This window comes from Oncorhynchus nerka, unplaced genomic scaffold (assembly GCF_034236695.1).
Source record: "Oncorhynchus nerka isolate Pitt River unplaced genomic scaffold, Oner_Uvic_2.0 unplaced_scaffold_1001, whole genome shotgun sequence".
In the NCBI taxonomy this organism is placed as follows: Eukaryota; Metazoa; Chordata; class Actinopteri; order Salmoniformes; family Salmonidae; genus Oncorhynchus; species Oncorhynchus nerka.
In genome coordinates, this window is record NW_027040295.1 from 159,121 (window position 1) to 179,183 (window position 20,063).

Sequence of the window (20,063 nt, forward strand, 5' to 3'; positions counted from 1 at the left end):
TAATATTTAACATATAAAAACACGTCCAGCAAAGCTTGAACTCAACATCTATAACCAAGACTTTTGGTCGTTTAATCTACGTACTGAATGTGGCCCGCTAGATGGCGCGAGTCCGACACCTGAACAAAACAAGAAAACTGAATTTAAGTGTCTGAATGATCAACGTGAAACGTTTATATAAAAACTGCGGTCTGAAACTCGGCGTGTCTCGACCACATTTTCATAACAGTTACTAGTTGACGTCAGATCAGTCTTATCAAACACAGACACACACACCGTCTATGATTGTAAATCATTTATTAAAATGCATATTATGACCAGCATAAGCATTTAACAGGTACCGCTGCTTGGCTTTTCTTCGTGATTATATACCTGCTGTAGCCTTCCACTCTGACGCGTCCTACTATAATAAGTCCTTTAGCGAACAGCTGCGCTCTAATACATCGACACTTGATAACGGAGTTCATCGGAGCAGAATGTCCTGTTTCCACTTTTCAAAACTGGTTGAATGGCTTTTTGTTTTGTTTCAACCCTGTAGGCACCTGCAATTTACCACAGATATAATACATCACACAGTAAACTAAATCACCTGCCTCCAACCAAATTAATTACAATTCAGAATCATTTCCCGTTATGAAAAAAAATTATGCGTTCAGCGTGCAGTTTAACTGCAGTTATTCTGAAATTACTACGTCCAAAATACCACCGTCGACTGCACTGACTGCACTTAAACTGCACTTTAACTGCAGTATCAAAAACGGTCATCTTTTTTTTGTAAGGGTTAGTCCATTCGATTTTTTTTTATTTTTTTTATTTGAAGTGAAAAATCTCAAGTTTAGATATAATTATTTTCTTCTTGGTCCTGTGCTGTAAATCCAACAAAGTCATGTGTGAACATCACAACTAAAACCCAAGTAAACTAATTCCAGAAGCCAAAGTGAATCGTGCCGTATGTTAAGAACACAGCTGTATGTCCAGGTACAACTATCAGAACAGAACACCTGACAGAACAGAACAACGTCGCTCACAAAGCATTTCCTGGATTCTGGATTCTAAAACAAAAGAAGATGTTTTAGAATCCAGGAAATGCGTTGTTCTGTTCCGTCAACTATCAGAATAGAACACCTGACAGAACAGAACAACGCATTTCCTGGATTCTAAAACAAAGAAGATAAAAACAAAAACCAAGATGTGTCTCAAATGGTGTCCTATGGGTCCTGGTCTACTATATAAAAGAACAGGGTGCCATGTGGAACGCAGACGTCGTTGTCATGGCTGCCGTGCTTCGAGCAGATGCTCAACAGAGACAGACAGAAAGGAGATGTCTCCAGCAGCAGCTGAGACAGAAAGACGCAGAGAAGCAGAAAGGCAAAGAGGTGAGATTTCTTCATATCCCGGCTGGTTGGCTGGTCGGCTGAGGGTCATGGTATCAGACTATCTTGAGATCCTTCAGAGCAGACTCCAGACTCTGGGAACAGTAGAAGATGATATTTAGACATCATCTCTTCATGGCTCACTGCACAACTATTCCAGATGTCATGACGACGGTGACAAGGCACAACTACAGTAACGTGTCAGACTGTGTGTGTGTAGTGTGTGTAGTGTGTGTGTAGTATGTAGTGTGTGTGTACCTTGACGTCCCATGTGACCATTCCTCCGTCCATCCCAGTGGTACAGAACGTGTCAGACTGTGTGTGTGTGTGTGTAGTGTGTGTGTAGTGTGTAGTGTGTGTGTACCTTGACGTCCCATGTGACCATTCCTCCGTCCATCCCAGTGGTACAGTAACGTGTCAGACTGTGTAGTGTGTGTGTAGTGTAGTGTGTGTAGTGTGTGTGTAGTGTGTAGTGTGTAGTGTGTGTGTAGTGTGTAGTGTGTGTAGTGTGTGTGTAGTGTGTGTAGTGTAGTGTGTGTGTGTGTAGTGTAGTGTGTGTAGTGTGTGTGTAGTGTGTGTGTAGTGTGCAGTGTGTGTGTAGTGTAGTGTGTAGTGTAGTGTGTAGTGTGTGTGTACCTTGACGTCCCATGTGACCATTCCTCCGTCCATCCCAGTGGTACAGTAACGTGTCAGACTGTGTAGTGTGTGTGTAGTGTGTGTGTGTAGTGTGTAGTGTGTGTGTAGTGTGTGTAGTGTGTGTAGTGTAGTGTGTGTAGTGTGTGTGTACCTTGACGTCCCATGTGACCATTCCTCCGTCCATCCCAGTGGTACAGTAACGTGTCAGACTGTGTAGTGTGTGTGTGTAGTGTAGTGTGTGTGTAGTGTGTGTGTGTGTGTGTAGTGTGTGTAGTGTGTGTGTGTGTGTGTACCTTGACGTCCCATGTGACCATTCCTCCGTCCATCCCAGTGGTACAGTAACGTGTCAGACTGTGTAGTGTGTGTGTGTAGTGTGTGTGTGTAGTGTAGTGTGTGTGTAGTGTAGTGTGTGTGTGTAGTGTAGTGTGTGTGTAGTGTAGTGTGTGTAGTGTGTGTGTATACCTTGACGTCCCATGTGACCATTCCTCCGTCCATCCCAGTGGTACAGTAACGTGTGTGTGTGTAGTGTGTGTGTAGTGTGTAGTGTGTGTGTACCTTGACGTCCCATGTGACCATTCCTCCGTCCATCCCAGTGGTACAGAACGTGGAACATTTGCTCTTCCCTCCCTCCAACACAGAGATCTGACTGGGATACAAAGAGACAGTTAACACACACACACTACGACCCCAGACACACACACACACTACGACCCCAGACACACACACACACACACACACAGTCATTACGACCCCAGAAATACACACAGACACACAGTCATTACAACCCCAGAAATACACAGATACACCCCCACCTGATGCTGTTCTTGTGCAGACTCTCCAGGCCCTGCTCGGTGGTCTCAGACGAGGTGGCTCGGCGGTCAAGGTTCTGGAAGCGTTCCCTGGCGCTGATCCCTCTCTGAGACGTCTGCTTGGGAACGTCCAGCTTCCCTCCGAACGTTACTGAGCCCTTAGTACCGTCATACACAAACAGCACCGGGTAGCAGTCATGACCCTAGAGAGGAGAGACACAGTGAGACAGACACAGGAGAGAGAGGAGAGACACACAGTGAAACAGACACAGGAGAGAGAGGAGAGACACACAGTGAAACAGACACAGGAGAGAGAGGAGAGACACACAGTGAGACAGACACAGGAGAGAGAGGAGAGAGAGACACACAGTGAGAGACAGACACAGGAGAGAGAGGAGAGAGAGACACACAGTGAGAGACACAGGAGAGAGAGGAGAGAGAGACACAGGAGAGAGAGGAGAGACAGACACAGGAGAGAGAGGAGAGAGAGACACACAGTGAGACAGACACAGGAGAGAGAGGAGAGAGAGACACACAGTGAGACAGACACAGGAGAGAGAGGAGAGAGAGACACACAGTGAGACAGACACAGGAGAGAGGAGAGAGAGACACACAGTGAGACAGACACAGGAGAGAGGAGAGAGAGACACACAGTGAGACAGACACAGGAGAGAGAGGAGGCACAGTGAGACAGACACAGGAGAGAGAGGAGGCACAGTGAGACAGACACAGGAGAGAGAGGAGGCACAGTGAGACAGACACAGGAGAGAGAGGAGGCACAGTGAGACAGACAGGAGAGAGAGGAGGCACAGTGAGACAGACACAGGAGAGAGAGGAGGCACAGTGAGACAGACAGGAGAGAGAGGAGGCACAGTGAGACAGACAGGAGAGAGAGGAGGCACAGTGAGACAGACACAGGAGAGAGAGGAGGCACAGTGAGACAGACAGGAGAGAGAGGAGGCACAGTGAGACAGACAGGAGAGAGAGGAGGCACAGTGAGACAGACAGGAGAGAGAGGAGACAGACACACAGTGAGACAGACACAGGAGAGAGGAGAGACACACAGTGAGACAGACACACGAGAGAGAGGAGAGACACACAGTGAGACAGACACAGGAGAGAGAGAGAGAGAGACACAGGAGTAGAGAGAAAGTGAGACAGACACAGGAGAGAGAGAGAGAGAGAGAGAGAGAGACACACAGGAGAAGAGAGAGAGAGAGACACAGGAGAAGAGAGAGAGAGAGAGAGACACACACAGGAGAAGAGAGAAAGTGAGACAGACACAGAGAGAGAGAGAGAGACACAGTGAGACAGACACAGGAGAGAGAGAGAGGGGAAGTGTGTGTGTGTGTGTGTGTGTGTGTGTGTGTGTGTACTCACAGCGGCCACCAGGCTGTTCTCAGTGATAAAGCTGACACACAGCAGAGGAAGGGTCTCAGAGCTCAGACTGCTGATCCTAGAATACACACAGAGAAATCAGACTGCTGATCCTAGAATACACACAGAGATCACACTGCTGATCCTAGAATACACACAGAGAGATCAGACTGCTGATCCTAGAATACACACAGAGAGATCAGAATACACACAGAGATCAGACTACTGATCCTAGAATACACACAGAGAGATCAGACTGCTGATACCAGAATACACACAGAGAGATCAGAATGCTGATACCAGACTACACACACAGAGAGATCAGACTGCTGATCCTAGAATACACACAGAGAAATCAGACTGCTGATCCTAGAATACACACAGAGAGATCAGACTGCTGATCCTAGAATACACACAGATCAGTGTTCTCTCTCCTTACGTGCTGGTCTTGCCTCCCTCTACTGATACCAGAATACACACAGATCAGTGTTCTCTCTCCTTACGTGCTGGTCTTGCATCCCTCTACTGATACCAGAATACACAGATCAGTGTTCTCTCTCCTTACGTGCTGGTCTTGCCTCCCTCTACTGATACCAGAATACACACAGATCAGTGTTCTCTCTCCTTACGTGCTGGTCTTGCCTCCCTCTGCGATCGCCACAGTCGAGTCATGTGACGTCCAGGCCAGGCGGTTCCCGCTGTGGGAGAAACAGACACCGTGGACCCATCCCCCTCCTGCCCCATCTCCAGCCCCCCCTGACACCCCTGAGGGCCCAGACTCAAACAGCACCTCTCCAAATGGCATCTTGGACCCCCACACTGTGGGTCCGGGCTTCTCCTCTACCTCCTTGATGTAGGCTGAGAAAACCCTGGGGGAGAGAGAGAGGGGGTAATATATTAAGGGGGAGAGGGAAGAGAATTCAGTAGAGAAACATGGTCTCTGACGGTCTCTCTCTCTACTGATGAGGCTGAAACATGGTCTCTCTCTCTACTGATGAGGCTGAAACATGGTCTCTGACGGTCTCTCTCTCTCTACTGATGAGGCTGAAACATGGTCTCTCTCTCTACTGATGAGGCTGAAACATGGTCTCTCTCTCTACTGATGAGGCTGAAACATGGTCTCTGACGGTCTCTCTCTCTCTACTGATGAGGCTGAAACATGGTCTCTGACGGTCTCTCTACTGATGAGGCTGAAGCATGGTCTCTGACGGTCTCTCTCTCTACTGATGAGGCTGAAACATGGTCTCTGACGGTCTGTCTCTCTCTCTACTGATGAGGCTGAAACATGGTTTCTGACGGTCTCTCTCTCTCTACTGATGAGGCTGAAACATGGTCTCTGACGGTCTGTCTCTCTCTCTACTGATGAGGCTGAAACATGGTCTCTGACGGTCTCTCTCTCTCTACTGATGAGGCTGAAACATGGTCTCTGACGGTCTCTCTCTCTACTGATGAGGCTGAAACATGGTCTCTGACGGTCTCTCTCTCTCTACTGATGAGGCTGAAACATGGTCTCTCTCTCTACTGATGAGGCTGAAACATGGTCTCTCTCTCTACTGATGAGGCTGAAACATGGTCTCTGACGGTCTCTCTCTCTACTGATGAGGCTGAAACATGGTCTCTGACGGTCTCTCTACTGATGAGGCTGAAGCATGGTCTCTGACGGTCTCTCTCTCTACTGATGAGGCTGAAACATGGTCTCTGACGGTCTCTCTCTCTACTGATGAGGCTGAAACATGGTCTCTGACGGTCTGTCTCTCTACTGATGAGGCTGAAACATGGTCTCTGACGGTCTCTCTCTCTACCGAGGAGGCTGAAACATGGTCTCTGACGGTCTCTCTCTCTACTGATGAGGCTGAAACATGGTCTCTCTACTGATGAGGCTGAAACATGGTCTCTGACGGTCTCTCTCTCTACTGATGAGGCTGAAACATGGTCTCTCTCTCTAATGATGAGGCTGAAACATGGTCTCTACTGATGAGGCTGAAACATGGTCTCTCTCTACTGATGAGGCTGAAACATGGTCTCTCTACTGATGAGGCTGAAACATGGTCTCTCTACTGATGAGGCTGAAACATGGTCTCTCTACTGATGAGGCTGAAACATGGTCTCTCTACTGATGAGGCTGAAACATGGTCTCTGACGGTCTCTCTACTGATGAGGCTGAAACATGGTCTCTCTCTCTACTGATGAGGCTGAAACGTGTTCTCGCTCTCTACTGATGAGGCTGAAACATGGTCTCTCTCTCTACTGGTGAGGCTGAAACATGGTCTCTCTCTCTACTGATGAGGCTGAAACATGGTCTCTCTCTCTACTGATGAGGCTGAAACATGGTCTCTCTCTCTACTGATGAGGCTGAAACATGGTCTCTCTCTCTACTGATGAGGCTGAAACATGGTCTCTCTCTCTCTACTGATGAGGCTGAAACATGGTCTCTCTCTCTACTGAGGCTGAAACATGGTCTCTCTCTCTACTGATGAGGCTGAAACATGGTCTCTCTCTACTGATGAGGCTGAAACATGGTCTCTCTCTACTGATGAGGCTGAAACATGGTCTCTGACGGTCTCTCTCTACTGATGAGGCTGAAGCATGGTCTCTGACGGTCTGTCTCTCTACTGATGAGGCTGAAGCATGGTCTCTGACGGTCTGTCTCTCTACTGATGAGGCTGAAACATGGTCTCTCTCTCTAATGATGAGGCTGAAACATGGTCTCTGACGGTCTGTCTCTCTCTACTGAGGAGGCTGAAACATGGTCTCTGACGGTCTCTCTCTACTGATGAGGCTGAAACATGGTCTCTGACGGTCTCTCTCTACTGATGAGGCTGAAACATGGTCTCTGACAGTCTGTCTACTGATGAGGCTGAAACATGGTCTCTGACGGTCTGTCTACTGATGAGGCTGAAACATGGTCTCTGACGGTCTGTCTCTCTACTGATGAGGCTGAAACATGGTCTCTGACGGTCTCTCTACCGAGGAGGCTGAAACATGGTCTCTGACGGTCTCTCTCTCTACCGATGAGGCTGAAACATGGTCTCTGACGGTCTCTCTCTCTACCGATGAGGCTGAAACATGGTCTCTGACGGTCTGTCTCTCTACCGAGGAGGCTGAAACATGGTCTCTCTCTCTACTGATGAGGCTGAAACATGGTCTCTGACGGTCTCTCTCTCTACCGAGGAGGCTGAAACATGGTCTCTGACGGTCTGTCTCTCTCTCTACTGATGAGGCTGAAACATGGTCTCTGACGGTCTCTCTCACTCTACTGATGAGGCTGAAACATGGTCTCCTCTCTCTCTACTGATGAGGCTGAAACATGGTCTCTGAAACATGGTCTCTCTCTCTACTGATGAGGCTGAAACATGGTCTGGTCTCTCTCTCTACCGATGAGGCTGAAACATGGTCTCCCTCTCTCTCTACCGATGAGGCTGAAACATGGTCTCCCTCTCTCTCTACCGATGAGGCTGAAACATGGTCTCCTCTCTCTCTACTACCGATGAGGCTGAAACATGGTCTCCCTCTCTCTCTACTGATGAGGCTGAAACATGGTCTCTCTCTCTCTACTGATGAGGCTGAAACATGGTCTCTCTCTACTGATGAGGCTGAAACATGGTCTCTCTCTACTGATGAGGCTGAAACATGGTCTCTCTCTCTCTCTACTGATGAGGCTGAAACATCTCTCTCTCTACTGATGAGGCTGAAACATGGTCTCTCTCTCTACTGATGAGGCTGAAACATGGTCTCTCTCTCTCTCTCTCTCTACTGATGAGGCTGAAACATGGTCTCTCTCTCTACTGATGAGGCTGAAACATGGTCTCTCTCTACTGATGAGGCTGAAACATGGTCTCTCTCTCTCTACTGATGAGGCTGAAACATGGTCTCTCTCTCTCTACTGATGAGGCTGAAACATGGTCTCTCTCTCTCTACTGATGAGGCTGAAACATGGCTGAAACTGATGAGGCTGAAACATGGTCTCTCTCTCTCTCTCTCTCTACTGATGAGGCTGAAACATGGTCTCTCTCTCTACTGATGAGGCTGAAACATGGTCTCTCTCTCTACTGATGAGGCTGAAACATGGGTCTCTCTCTGATCTCTCTACTGATGAGGCTGAAACATGGTCTCTGACGGTCTCTCTCTCTCTACTGATGAGGCTGAAACATGAGGTCTCTCTCTCTCTCTACTGATGAGGCTGAAACATGGTCTCTCTCTCTCTCTACTGATGAGGCTGAAACATGGTCTCTGACTCTCTCTCTCTACTGATGAGGCTGAAACATGGTCTGAGGCTGAAACATGGTCTCTGACGGTCTCTCTCTCTCTACTGATGAGGCTGAAACATGGTCTCTCTCTCTCTACTGATGAGGCTGAAACATGGTCTCTCTCTCTCTACTGATGAGGCTGAAACATGGTCTCTGACGGTCTCTCTCTCTACTGATGAGGCTGAAACATGGTCTCTGACAGTCTCTCTCTACCTGCATTTGAAGTCACAGGATCCAGCCGCCAGCAGCACGTTGTTAGGATGCCAGTCCAGACTTAGGACGGTGGAACGGATCGGCTTCTTGATGTGCTCTCTCTGATGAGGTCTTACACAGACCCACCTGGGAATAACAGGGTTGAAACGTGGTTGAGATGTGGTGAAACGTGGTTGAGATATGGTCGAAACGGTTGAGATATGGTGAAACATGGTTGAGATGTGGTGAAACGCGGTTGAGATGAAACGGTTGATGTGGTGAAACGCGGTTGAGATGTGGCTGAAACATGGTCGAGATGTGAAACATGGAAACGTGGTCTAGATGTGGCTCGAAAACGCGGTCGAGATATGGTGGAAACGACTAGGGTGAGGACAGGGACTAGGATGGTACTTGAGGACAGGGACTAGGTGGTTGAGATGTGGTTGGTGTTGAGGACAGGGACTAGGATGGTATTGAGGACAGGGACTAGGATGGTATTGAGGACAGGGACTAGGATGGTGTTGAGGACAGGGACTAGGATGGTGTTGAGGACAGGGACTAGGATGGTGTTGAGGACTAGGATGGTGTTGAGGACAGGGACTAGGATGGTGTTGAGGACAGGGGGTTGAGGACAGGATGGTGTTGAGGACAGGGACTAGGATGGTGTTGAGGACAGGGACTAGGATGGTGTTGAGGACAGGGACTAGGATGGTGTTGAGGACAGGGACTAGGATGGTATTGAGGACAGGGACTAGGATGGTGTTGAGGACAGGGACTAGGATGGTATTGAGGACAGGGACTAGGATGGTATTGAGGACAGGGACTAGGATGGTGTTGAGGACAGGGACTAGGATGGTGTTGAGGACAGGGACTAGGATGGTGTTGAGGACAGGGACTTGAGGACAGGATAGGATGGTGTTGAGGACAGGGACTAGGATGGTGGAGGACAGGGACTAGGATGTTATTGAGGACAGGGACTAGGATGGTATTGAGGACAGGGACTAGGATGGTATTGAGGACAGGGACTAGGATGGTATTGAGGACAGGGACTAGGATGGTGTTGAGGACAGGGACTAGGATGGTGTTGAGGACAGGGACTAGGATGGTGTTGAGGACAGGGACTAGGATGGTGTTGAGGACAGGGACTAGGATGGTGTTGAGGACAGGGACTAGGATGGTATTGAGGACAGGATAGGTGTTGAGGACAGGGACTAGGATGGTGGAGGACAGGGACTAGGATGGTGTTGAGGACAGAGCCTGTTACATAGGGAACAAAACTGAAACAGTTATATCGTTAAACCCAGTCATTCTCCTGTTCTCTATAACAGATATAGTTCAACCCAGTCCTGTCTAGTCCTCACCAGTCATTCTCTATAACAGATATAGTTCAACCCAGTCCTGTCTAGTCCTCACCAGTCATTCTCTATAACAGATATAGTTCAACCCAGTCCTGTCTAGTCCTCACCAGTCATTCTCCTGTTCTCTATAACAGATATAGTTCAACCCAGTCCTGTCCAGTCCTCACCAGTCATTCTCTATAACAGATATAGTTCAACCCAGTCCTGTCTAGTCCTCACCAGTCATTCTCCTGTTCTCTATAACAGATATAGTTCAACCCAGTCTAGTCCTCACCAGTCCTCACCAGTCAGTCCTGTCTAGTCCTCACCAGTCATTCTCTATAACAGATATAGTTCAACCCAGTCCTGTCTAGTCCTCACCAGTCATTCTCTATAACAGATATAGTTCAACCCAGTCCTGTCTAGTCCTCACCAGTCATTCTCCTGTTCTCTATAACAGATATAGTTCAACCCAGTCCTGTCTAGTCCTCACCAGTCATTCTCTATAACAGATATAGTTCAACCCAGTCCTGTCCAGTCCTCACCAGTCATTCTCCTGTTCTCTATAACAGATATAGTTCAATTCCCAGTCCTGTCCAGTCCTCACCAGTCATTCTCCTGTTCTCTATAACAGATATAGTTCAACCCAGTCCTGTCTAGTCCTCACCAGTCATTCTCCTGTTCTCTATAACAGATATAGTTCAACCCAGTCCTGTCTAGTCCTATAACAGATATAGTCATTCTCCTGTCATTCTCTATAACAGATATAGTTCAACCCAGTCCTGTCCAGTCCTCACCAGTCATTCTCTATAACAGATATAGTTCAACCCAGTCCTGTCTAGTCCTCACCAGTCATTCTCTATAACAGATATAGTTCAACCCAGTCCTGTCCAGTCCTCACCAGTCATTCTCTATAACATATATAGTTCAACCCAGTCCTGTCTAGTCCTCACCAGTCATTCTCCTGTTCTCTATAACAGATATAGTTCAACCCAGTCCTGTCTAGTCCTCACCAGTCATTCTCCTGTTCTCTATAACAGATATAGTTCAACCCAGTCCTGTCTAGTCTCACCAGTCATTCTCCTGTTCTCTATAACAGATGTAGTTCAACCAGTCCTGTCTAGTCCTCACCAGTCATTCTCTATAACAGATATAGTTCAACCCAGTCCTGTCTAGTCCTCACCAGTCATTCTCTATAACAGATATAGTTGAACCCAGTCCTGTCCTGTCCAGTCCTCACCAGTCATTCTCCTGTTCTCTATAACAAATATAGTTCAACCCAGTCCTGTCTAGTCCTCACCAGTCATTCTCCTGTTCTCTATAACAGATATAGTTCAACCCAGTCCTGTCTTGTCCTCACCAGTCATTCTCTATAACAGATATAGTTCAACCCAGTCCTGTCCAGTCCTCACCAGTCATTCTCCTGTTCTCTATAACAGATATAGTTAAACCCAGTCCTGTCTAGTCCTCACCAGTCATTCTCTACAACAGATATAGTTCAACCCAGCCCTGTCTAGTCCTCACCAGTCATTCTCTATAACAGATATAGTTCAACCCAGTCCTGTCTAGTCCTCACCAGTCATTCTCTATAACAGATATAGTTCAACCCAGTCCTGTCTAGTCCTCACCAGTCATTCTCTATAACAGATATAGTTCAACCCAGTCCTGTCTAGTCCTCACCAGTCGTTCTCCTGTTCAAAGTAGCAGATGGATATGAGGCGTGACCCGCTGCCCACAGCGAACTTGTTCTCCTTGGGAGACCAGCTGACACAGCGAGCAGCCCGGTTGATACGGAGGATGACCAGCGTGGGCTTCCACACCTCCCCCTTCAGAGACCAGACATACGCGTTACGATCCGTCCCACAGGTCACGATACGGTTACTGTCTGGAGCCCAGTCTATACCTGGAGAGATGGGAGGGGGGGCATAGAGTTACTGTCTGGAGCCCAGTCTATACCTGGAGAGATGGGAGGCATAGAGTTACTGTCTGGAGCCCAGTCTATACCTGGAGAGATGGGAGGCATAGAGTTACTGTCTGGAGCCCAGTCTATACCTGGAGAGATGGGGGGGGGGGCATAGAGTTACTGTCTGGAGCCCAGTCTATACCTGGGGAGATGGGGGGGGGCATAGAGTTACTGTCTGGAGCCCAGTCTATACCTGAAGAGATGGGAGGGGAGTTACTGGGGGCATACCTGGGGGGGGCAGAGTTACTGTCTGGAGCCCAGTCTATACCTGGAGAGATGGGAGGAGGGGGCATAGAGTTACTGTCTGGAGCCCAGTCTATACCTGGAGAGATGGGGGGGGGCTAGCCCAGTTACTGTCTGGAGCCCATTCTATACCTGGGGGGGGGGCATAGAGTTACTGTCTGGAGCCCAGTCTATACCTGGAGAGATGGGAGGGGGGGGGCATAGAGTTACTGTCTGGAGCCCAGTCTATACCTGGAGAGATGGGAGGGGGAGGGGGGGCATAGAGTTACTGTCTGGAGCCCATTCTATACCTGGAGGGGAGGGGGGGCATAGAGTTACTGTCTGGAGCCCAGTCTATACCTGGGGGGGGAGAGATGGGAGATGGGGGGGCATAGAGTTACTGTCTGGAGCCCAGTCTATACCTGGAGAGATGGGGGGGGCATAGAGTTACTGTCTGGAGCCCAGTCTATACCCTGGAGAGATGGGATGGGATGGGGGGCATAGAGTTACTGTCTGGAGCCCAGTCTATACCTGGGGGGCATAGAGTTACTGTCTGGAGCCCAGTCTATACCTGGAGAGATGGGCGGGGGGCATAGAGTTACTGTCTGGAGCCCAGTCTATACCTGGAGAGATGGGGGGGGGCATAGAGTTACTGTCTGGAGCCCAGTCTATACCTGGGGAGATGTTACTGTCTGGGGCACCTGGAGAGATGGGAGGGGCATAGAGTTACTGTCTGGAGCCCAGTCTATACCTGGAGAGATGGGAGGGGGGGCATAGAGTTACTGTCTGGAGCCCAGTCTATACCTGGAGAGATGGGAGGGGGGGGGGCATAGAGTTACTGTCTGGAGCCCAGTCTATACCTGGAGAGATGGAGGGGGCATAGAGTTACTGTCTGGAGCCCAGTCTATACCTGGAGAGATGGGAGATGGGGGGGCATAGAGTTACTGTCTGGAGCCCAGTCTATACCTGGAGAGATGGGAGGGGGGCATAGAGTTACTGTCTGGAGCCCAGTCTATACCTGGAGAGATGGGAGGGGGGCATAGAGTTACTGTCTGGAGCCCAGTCTATACCTGGAGAGATGGGGGGGGGCATAGAGTTACTGTCTGGAGCCCAGTCTATACCTGGAGAGATGGGAGGGGGGGCATAGAGTTACTGTCTGGAGCCCAGTCTATACCTGGAGAGATGGGAGGGGGGGGCATAGAGTTACTGTCTGGAGCCCAGTCTATACCTGGAGAGATGGGAGGGGGGGGCATAGAGTTACTGTCTGGAGCCCAGTCTATACCTGGAGAGATGGGAGGGGAGGGGGCATAGAGTTACTGTCTGGAGCCCAGTCTATACCTGGAGAGATGGGGGGGGGCATAGAGTTACTGTCTGGAGCCCAGTCTATACCTGGAGAGATGGGAGGGGGGGGGGCATAGAGTTACTGTCTGGAGCCCAGTCTATACCTGGAGAGATGGGGGCATAGAGTTACTGTCTGGAGCCCAGTCTATACCTGGAGAGATGGGAGGGAGGGGGCATAGAGTTACTGTCTGGAGCCCAGTCTATACCTGGAGAGATGGGAGGGGAGGGGGGGAATAGAGTTACTGTCTGGAGCCCAGTCTATACCTGGAGAGATGGGAGGGGGGGGGCATAGAGTTACTGTCTGGAGCCCAGTCTATACCTGGAGAGATGGGGGGGGCATAGAGTTACTGTCTGGAGCCCAGTCTATACCTGGAGAGATGGGAGGGGAGGGGGCATAGAGTTACTGTCTGGAGCCCAGTCTATACCTGGAGAGATGGGGGGGGCATAGAGTTACTGTCTGGAGCCCATTCTATACCTGGAGAGATGGGACTGTCTGGGGTCTATACCTGGGAGATGGGGGGGGCATAGAGTTACTGTCTGGAGCCCAGTCTATACCTGGAGGGATGGGAGGGGGGCATAGAGTTACTGTCTGGAGCCCAGTCTATACCTGGAGGGATGGGAGGGGGCATAGAGTTACTGTCTGGAGCCCAGTCTATACCTGGAGAGATGGGAGGGGGCATAGAGTTACTGTCTGGAGCCCAGTCTATACCTGGAGAGATGGGAGGGGGGCATAGAGTTACTGTCTGGAGCCCAGTCTATACCTGGAGAGATGGGAGGGGGGCATAGAGTTACTGTCTGGCCCCAGTCTATACCTGGAGAGATGGGAGGGAGGGGGGGGCATAGAGTTACTGTCTGGAGCCCAGTCTATACCTGGAGAGATGGGAGGGGGGGCATAGAGTTACTGTCTGGAGCCCAGTCTATACCTGGAGAGATGGGAGGGGGGCATAGAGTTACTGTCTGGAGCCCAGTCTATACCTGGAGAGATGGGAGGGGGGGCATAGAGTTACTGTCTGGAGCCCAGTCTATACCTGGAGAGATGGGATGGGGGGGGCATAGAGTTACTGTCTGGAGCCCAGTCTATACCTGGAGAGATGGGAGGGGGCATAGAGTTACTGTCTGGCCCCAGTCTATACCTGGAGAGATGGGGGGCATAGAGTTACTGTCTGGAGCCCAGTCTATACCTGGAGAGATGGGGGGGGGCATAGAGTTACTGTCTGGAGCCCAGTCTATACCTGGAGAGATGGGATGGGAGGGGGAGGCATAGAGTTACTGTCTGGAGCCCAGTCTATACCTGGAGAGATGGGGGGGGCATAGAGTTACTGTCTGGAGCCCAGTCTATACCTGGAGAGATGGGAGGGGGAGGCATAGAGTTACTGTCTGGAGCCCAGTCTATACCTGGAGAGATGGGGGGCATAGAGTTACTGTCTGGAGCCCATTCTATACCTGGAGAGATGGGAGGGAGGGGGGGCATAGAGTTACTGTCTGGAGCCCATTCTATACCTGGAGAGATGGGAGGGGGCGTAGAGTTACTGTCTGGAGCCCAGTCTATACCTGGAGAGATGGGGGGGGCATAGAGTTACTGTCTGGAGCCCAGTCTATACCTGGAGGGATGGGAGGGGAGGGAGGGGTATAGAGTTACTGTCTGGAGCCCATTCTATACCTGGAGAGATGGGAGGGGGGGGCATAGAGAGTTAGGGAGAACAGGGCCAGAAACAAGAACTCTCTAATAAATGCCTCTATAACGTGTCTCTCACCTGTGACCTGTCCGTTGTGCTCCTTCAGTTCATGAATCTTGGTCCACTTGGTCCCGTCCTTCTTATAGATGTGGACATCATGGTTGTTGGGACACAGAGCAATCTCTATAGGGGAGAGATCATACTATATATATATATATCAGATCAATCTCTATAGGGAGAGATCACACTATATTCAGAGGGCTGTTGGTTCGTGTGAGTGTGTTTGCAACAGTATAGCGTGGGAAGCAAGGTCACACTCCTCTCACATCTATGTGTGTGTCTGTCTGCCTCTCAGCGTGTCTGTCTGCCTCTCAGCGTGTCTGTCTGCCTCTCAGCGTGTCTGTCTGCCTCTCAGCGTGTCTGTCTGCCTCTCAGCGTGTCTCTCAGCGTGTCTGTCTGCCTCTCAGCGTGTCTCTCAGCGTGTCTGTCTGCCTCTCAGTGTTTCTCTCAGCGTGTCTGTCTGCCTCTCAGTGTTTCTCTCAGCGTGTCTGTCTGCCTCTCAGTGTTTCTCTCAGCGTGTCTGTCTGTCTCTCAGTGTGTTTCTCTCGTGTCAGAATTGAAAACCGCCAGTTCACCTCCTGTTCCTGTTTGTATGACTCACACACTGTGGTTGTGCGCACGTGGTGTGTGTGTGTGTCTGTGTGCTCTGCCCAGACCCACCGTCCATTTTGAGCAGAAACCAAAGACTCAGATCGAAACAACCCAAATATGGAGTTAGTTTCCTGAGCTCTGTAGAACACAGACGTCTCTCTCTGAGAGACCCAGAACACCACCCCTCTCGCTACAACAGGAAATACCTCCAGCCACATGGGAGCCAATCACAGCCCTCTCACTACAACAGGAAATACCTCCAGCCACATGGGAGCCAATCACAGCCCTCTCGCTACAACAGGAAATACCTCCAGCCACATGGGAGCCAATCACAGCCCTCTCACTACAACAGGAAATACCTCCAGCCACATGGGAGCCAATCACAGCCCTCTCGCTACAACAGGAAATACCTCCAGCCACATGGGAGCCAATCACAGCCCTCTCGCTACAACAGGAAATACCTCCAGCCACATGGGAGCCAATCACAGCCCTCTCGCTACAACAGGAAATACCTCCAGCCACATGGGAGCCAATCACAGCCCTCTCACTACAACAGGAAATACCTCCAGCCACATGGGAGCCAATCACAGCCCTCTCACTACAACAGGAAATACCTCCAGCCACATGGGAGAGCCAATCACAGCCCTCTCAGCCCTCTCACTACAACAGGAAATACGTCCAGCCACATGGGAGCCAATCACAGCCCTCTCGCTACAACAGGAAATACCTCCAGCCACATGGGAGCCAATCACAGCCCTCTCGCTACAACAGGAAATACCTCCAGCCACATGGGAGCCAATCACAGCCCTCTCACTACAACAGGAAATACCTCCAGCCACATGGGAGCCAATCACAGCCCTCTCACTACAACAGGAAATACCTCCAGCCACATGGGAGCCAATCGCAGCCCCCCCGTCAGACTCACTCAACTTAAGCCTGTTTTTTTGTTGTTGTTTTTTCTGTTAAACTTGGATCAATTTCAGTTCTTGGTGTGTTTCAATACTACCTGTAATGAATATCAAATTAACTTCACTACAACTCAGCTTTGTGAGTTCCTGTTCAACACCATCTGAGTTGGGTTTCCTCTAGTGATTCTACTTCTGTAGGTGAGGAAGTCCCATTGACCAATCAGAGAGAGTGTCCTACTCACGGGTCCGGTCCTTGTTCCAGGAGTGGCAGCTGATTGGCTCGAGCAAGAAGCTGTGGTAAGACATAACCAAATCGGGACAATGCAGAACCAGGAAGTGAGATGAGCCAATGAGAGGCCTCTGTAGTTCCTGTTGAAAAAAAAAAAAAAAAAATCACACACTTTAAATTAGTCATAAAATCACCATCTAACTGAAAACTTCAGAGAGAGAGATGTCTTTATTGTTTTGAAACTTCTGTGTGTGTAATGTTTACTGTTCATTTTTATTGTTTATTTCACTTTATATATTCACTTGTATATATTATCTACCTCACATGCTTTGGCAATGTTAACACATGTTTCCCATGCCAATAAAGCCCTTGAATTGAATTGAGAGACTGACAGAGAGTCAGAGATGCAGTCAGGTCTAGGTTGTGTTAGACTGAAATAATAAATACATTTGCACTAGACTGCAACGTCACACACACTTTAAATTGGTCATAAAATCACCATCTAACTGAAAACTTCAGAGAGAGAGAGACTGACAGAGAGAGATACAGTCAGGTCGTGATGGACTGAGCCCCTGTGGCATGAAATGAATGATACAAGTCAAACGCACACACTGTATATAACACATCAACACAACGTAGCCTTGTAACAACAGGAAACGGTCTGTTTAAAGTTGTCCGCTACATCTTCAAATAAGGCATGTTGCCATGGTTCCCGGACTAACGTAAAGCTGGCGTGTCTGACTCCAGAACACAGAACAGCCATGGCGACACGAACAGCAGCGACTAGCTAACCAACTGTCATTGCCATGGTTCCCGGACTAACGTAAAGCTGGCGTGTCTGACTCCACACAGAACAGTGGTGTCACTGCAGCTCTACAGCTGGAACCACGTCCCCTCTATCTGCTGCGGCCTCTCTCAATTCAATTCAATTCAAGGGCTTTATTGGCAAAGCAAGTGAGGTAGATAATATATAAAGTGAAATAAACAATAAAAATTAACAGAAAACATTACACATACATAAGTTTCAAAACAATAAAAACATTACAAATGTCATATTATATATATATATATATATACAGTGTTTTAACAATGTACAAATGGTTAAAGGACACAAGGTAAAATAAATAAGCATAAATATGGGTTGTATTTACAATGGTGTTTGTTCTTCACTGGTTGCCCTTTTCTCGTGGCAACAGGTCACAAATCTTGCTGCTGTGATGGCACAGTGTGTGTACTCCCTCTCTCTCTACTGTAACGACCCTGGGGGGTTTATAAGAGCGGATATCGACTGTGCCGCTTATAGCGCGCGCTGGACTTTCGGGCTAGAAAGGTCGAGGGTTCGAGTCCTGCTTCCCTGCCTGTTTCATTACACTGGTGTCAGAAGTGGGATCGGACCCTTGCAGCCACGACAGTGCGCGTGCTTGGACGGTGAGAGTGTGTGCGCTCGGGCTAGAAAGTTCGAGTCCTGCCTCCATTATACAACGTTGAAAACGTGTCATCTTGGTAACTTTTCCTCGTAGTTTTCATTGTTTTGCGTTGTGAGAAAAAAATAAAGGTTTCTGCCTTGTGTCTGTTTATCAGTAGAACCAACCAGACATGTCTGGACATGTCCGGTCACCCGAGAGAACTTGTACTTACCCTGAGATGGAGGGATGATACGGAAGGAGAGATGAGTGGAGAGAACAGCTCGCGGACTCTGGCCAGTCGACGCGAAAGCTACCGACAGAGTGACGGAGAGAGAACAGACACTTCTGTAGACGAGGAGGTGGTAGAAAAAGTTGCTTCCGCAAAAAGAGGAACAGAGGGAGGGGTGAGGCCGGGGTGAGCGGGCAGGAAGGGAGGGAGGGGTGAGGGAAAACAAACTTCTGCAAAAAAAAGAGACAGGGCTGAAGGGAGCAGTAGAGGCAGAACTTGCTTCTGCAAAAAAAAGCGGGGGAGGGAGAAAATAGAAACTTCCGCAAAAAGAGAAGGGGATAAGTTGAAAAGACTTGGCTTCTACAGAGAGGAAGGAGTTAAAGTAGAACATTCACATCTGCAACAGAAAAGGAAGGGAGGGTGGGGTCGACTAGGGTGGGAGAGAGAGAGAGTAGACTAGGGTGGGAGAGAGAGAGAGAGGGTAGACTAGGGTGGGAGAGAGAGAGAGAGTAGACTAGGGTGGAGAGAGAGGGTAGACTAGGGTGGAAGAGAGAGAGAGTAGACTAGGGTAGACTAGGGTGGGGAAGAGAGAGAGGGTAGACTAGGGTGGGGAGAGAGAGAGAGAGTAGACTAGGGTGGGAGAGAGAGAGAGAGTAGACTAGGGTGGGAGAGAGAGAGAGTAGACTAGGGTGGGAGAGAGAGAGAGTAGACTAGGGTGGAAGAGAGAGAGAGGGTAGACTAGGGTGGGAGAGAGAGAGAGGGTAGACTAGGGTGGGAGAGAGAGAGAGGGTAGACTAGAGAGGGTAGACTAGGGTGGGGAGAGAGAGAGAGGTAGACTAGGGTAGACTAGGGTGGTAGAGAGAGAGAGAGGGTAGACTAGGGGGGAGAGAGAGAGAGAGGGTAGACTAGGGTGGGAGAGAGAGGGTAGACTAGGGTGGGAGAGAGGGACTAGGGTAGACTAGGGGGTAGACTAGGGTGGAGAGAGAGAGAGGGTAGACTAGGGTGGAAGAGAGAGAGAGGGTAGACTAGGGTGGAAGAGAGAGAGGGTAGACTAGGGTGGAAGAGAGAGAGAGAGAGGGTAGACTAGGGGGAGAGAGAGAGAGAGGGTAGACTAGGGTGGGAGAGAGAGAGAGAGGGTAGACTAGGGTGGGAGAGAGAGAGAGGGTAGACTAGGGTGGGAGAGAGAGAGAGGGTAGACTAGGGTGGGAGAGAGAGAGGGTAGACTAGGGTGGGAGAGAGAGAGGGTAGACTAGGGTGGGAGAGAGAGAGAGGGTAGACTAGAGTGAGAGAGAGAGAGGGTAGACTAGGGTGGGAGAGAGAGAGGGTAGACTAGGGTGGGGAGAGAGAGAGGGTAGACTAGGGTGGGAGAGAGAGAGAGGGTGGGAGAGAGAGAGGAGGGTAGACTAGGGTGGGAGAGAGAGAGGGAGAGAGAGAGGGTAGACTAGGGTGGGAGAGAGAGAGAGGGTA

General features: G+C 49.6%; 1 protein-coding gene across 1 annotated transcript; it reads right to left on the reverse strand.

Moving 5' to 3' along the window:
* Positions 1-280: 280 nt before the first annotated feature.
* LOC135570277 (actin-related protein 2/3 complex subunit 1B-like) lies at positions 281-18,747 on the reverse strand. Its single transcript, XM_065016393.1, has 10 exons — positions 18,600-18,747; positions 16,975-17,101; positions 15,252-15,356; positions 11,652-11,874; positions 8,656-8,781; positions 4,825-5,064; positions 4,199-4,274; positions 2,822-3,021; positions 2,565-2,655; positions 281-1,468 (listed from the first exon to the last, which is right to left on the reverse strand). Exons 2-10 carry the CDS (start codon positions 17,036-17,038, stop codon positions 1,430-1,432), a joined length of 1,164 nt encoding a protein of 387 aa, XP_064872465.1. The 5' UTR covers positions 17,039-17,101; positions 18,600-18,747; the 3' UTR covers positions 281-1,429.
* Between the last annotated feature and the right edge of the window lie 1,316 nt (positions 18,748-20,063).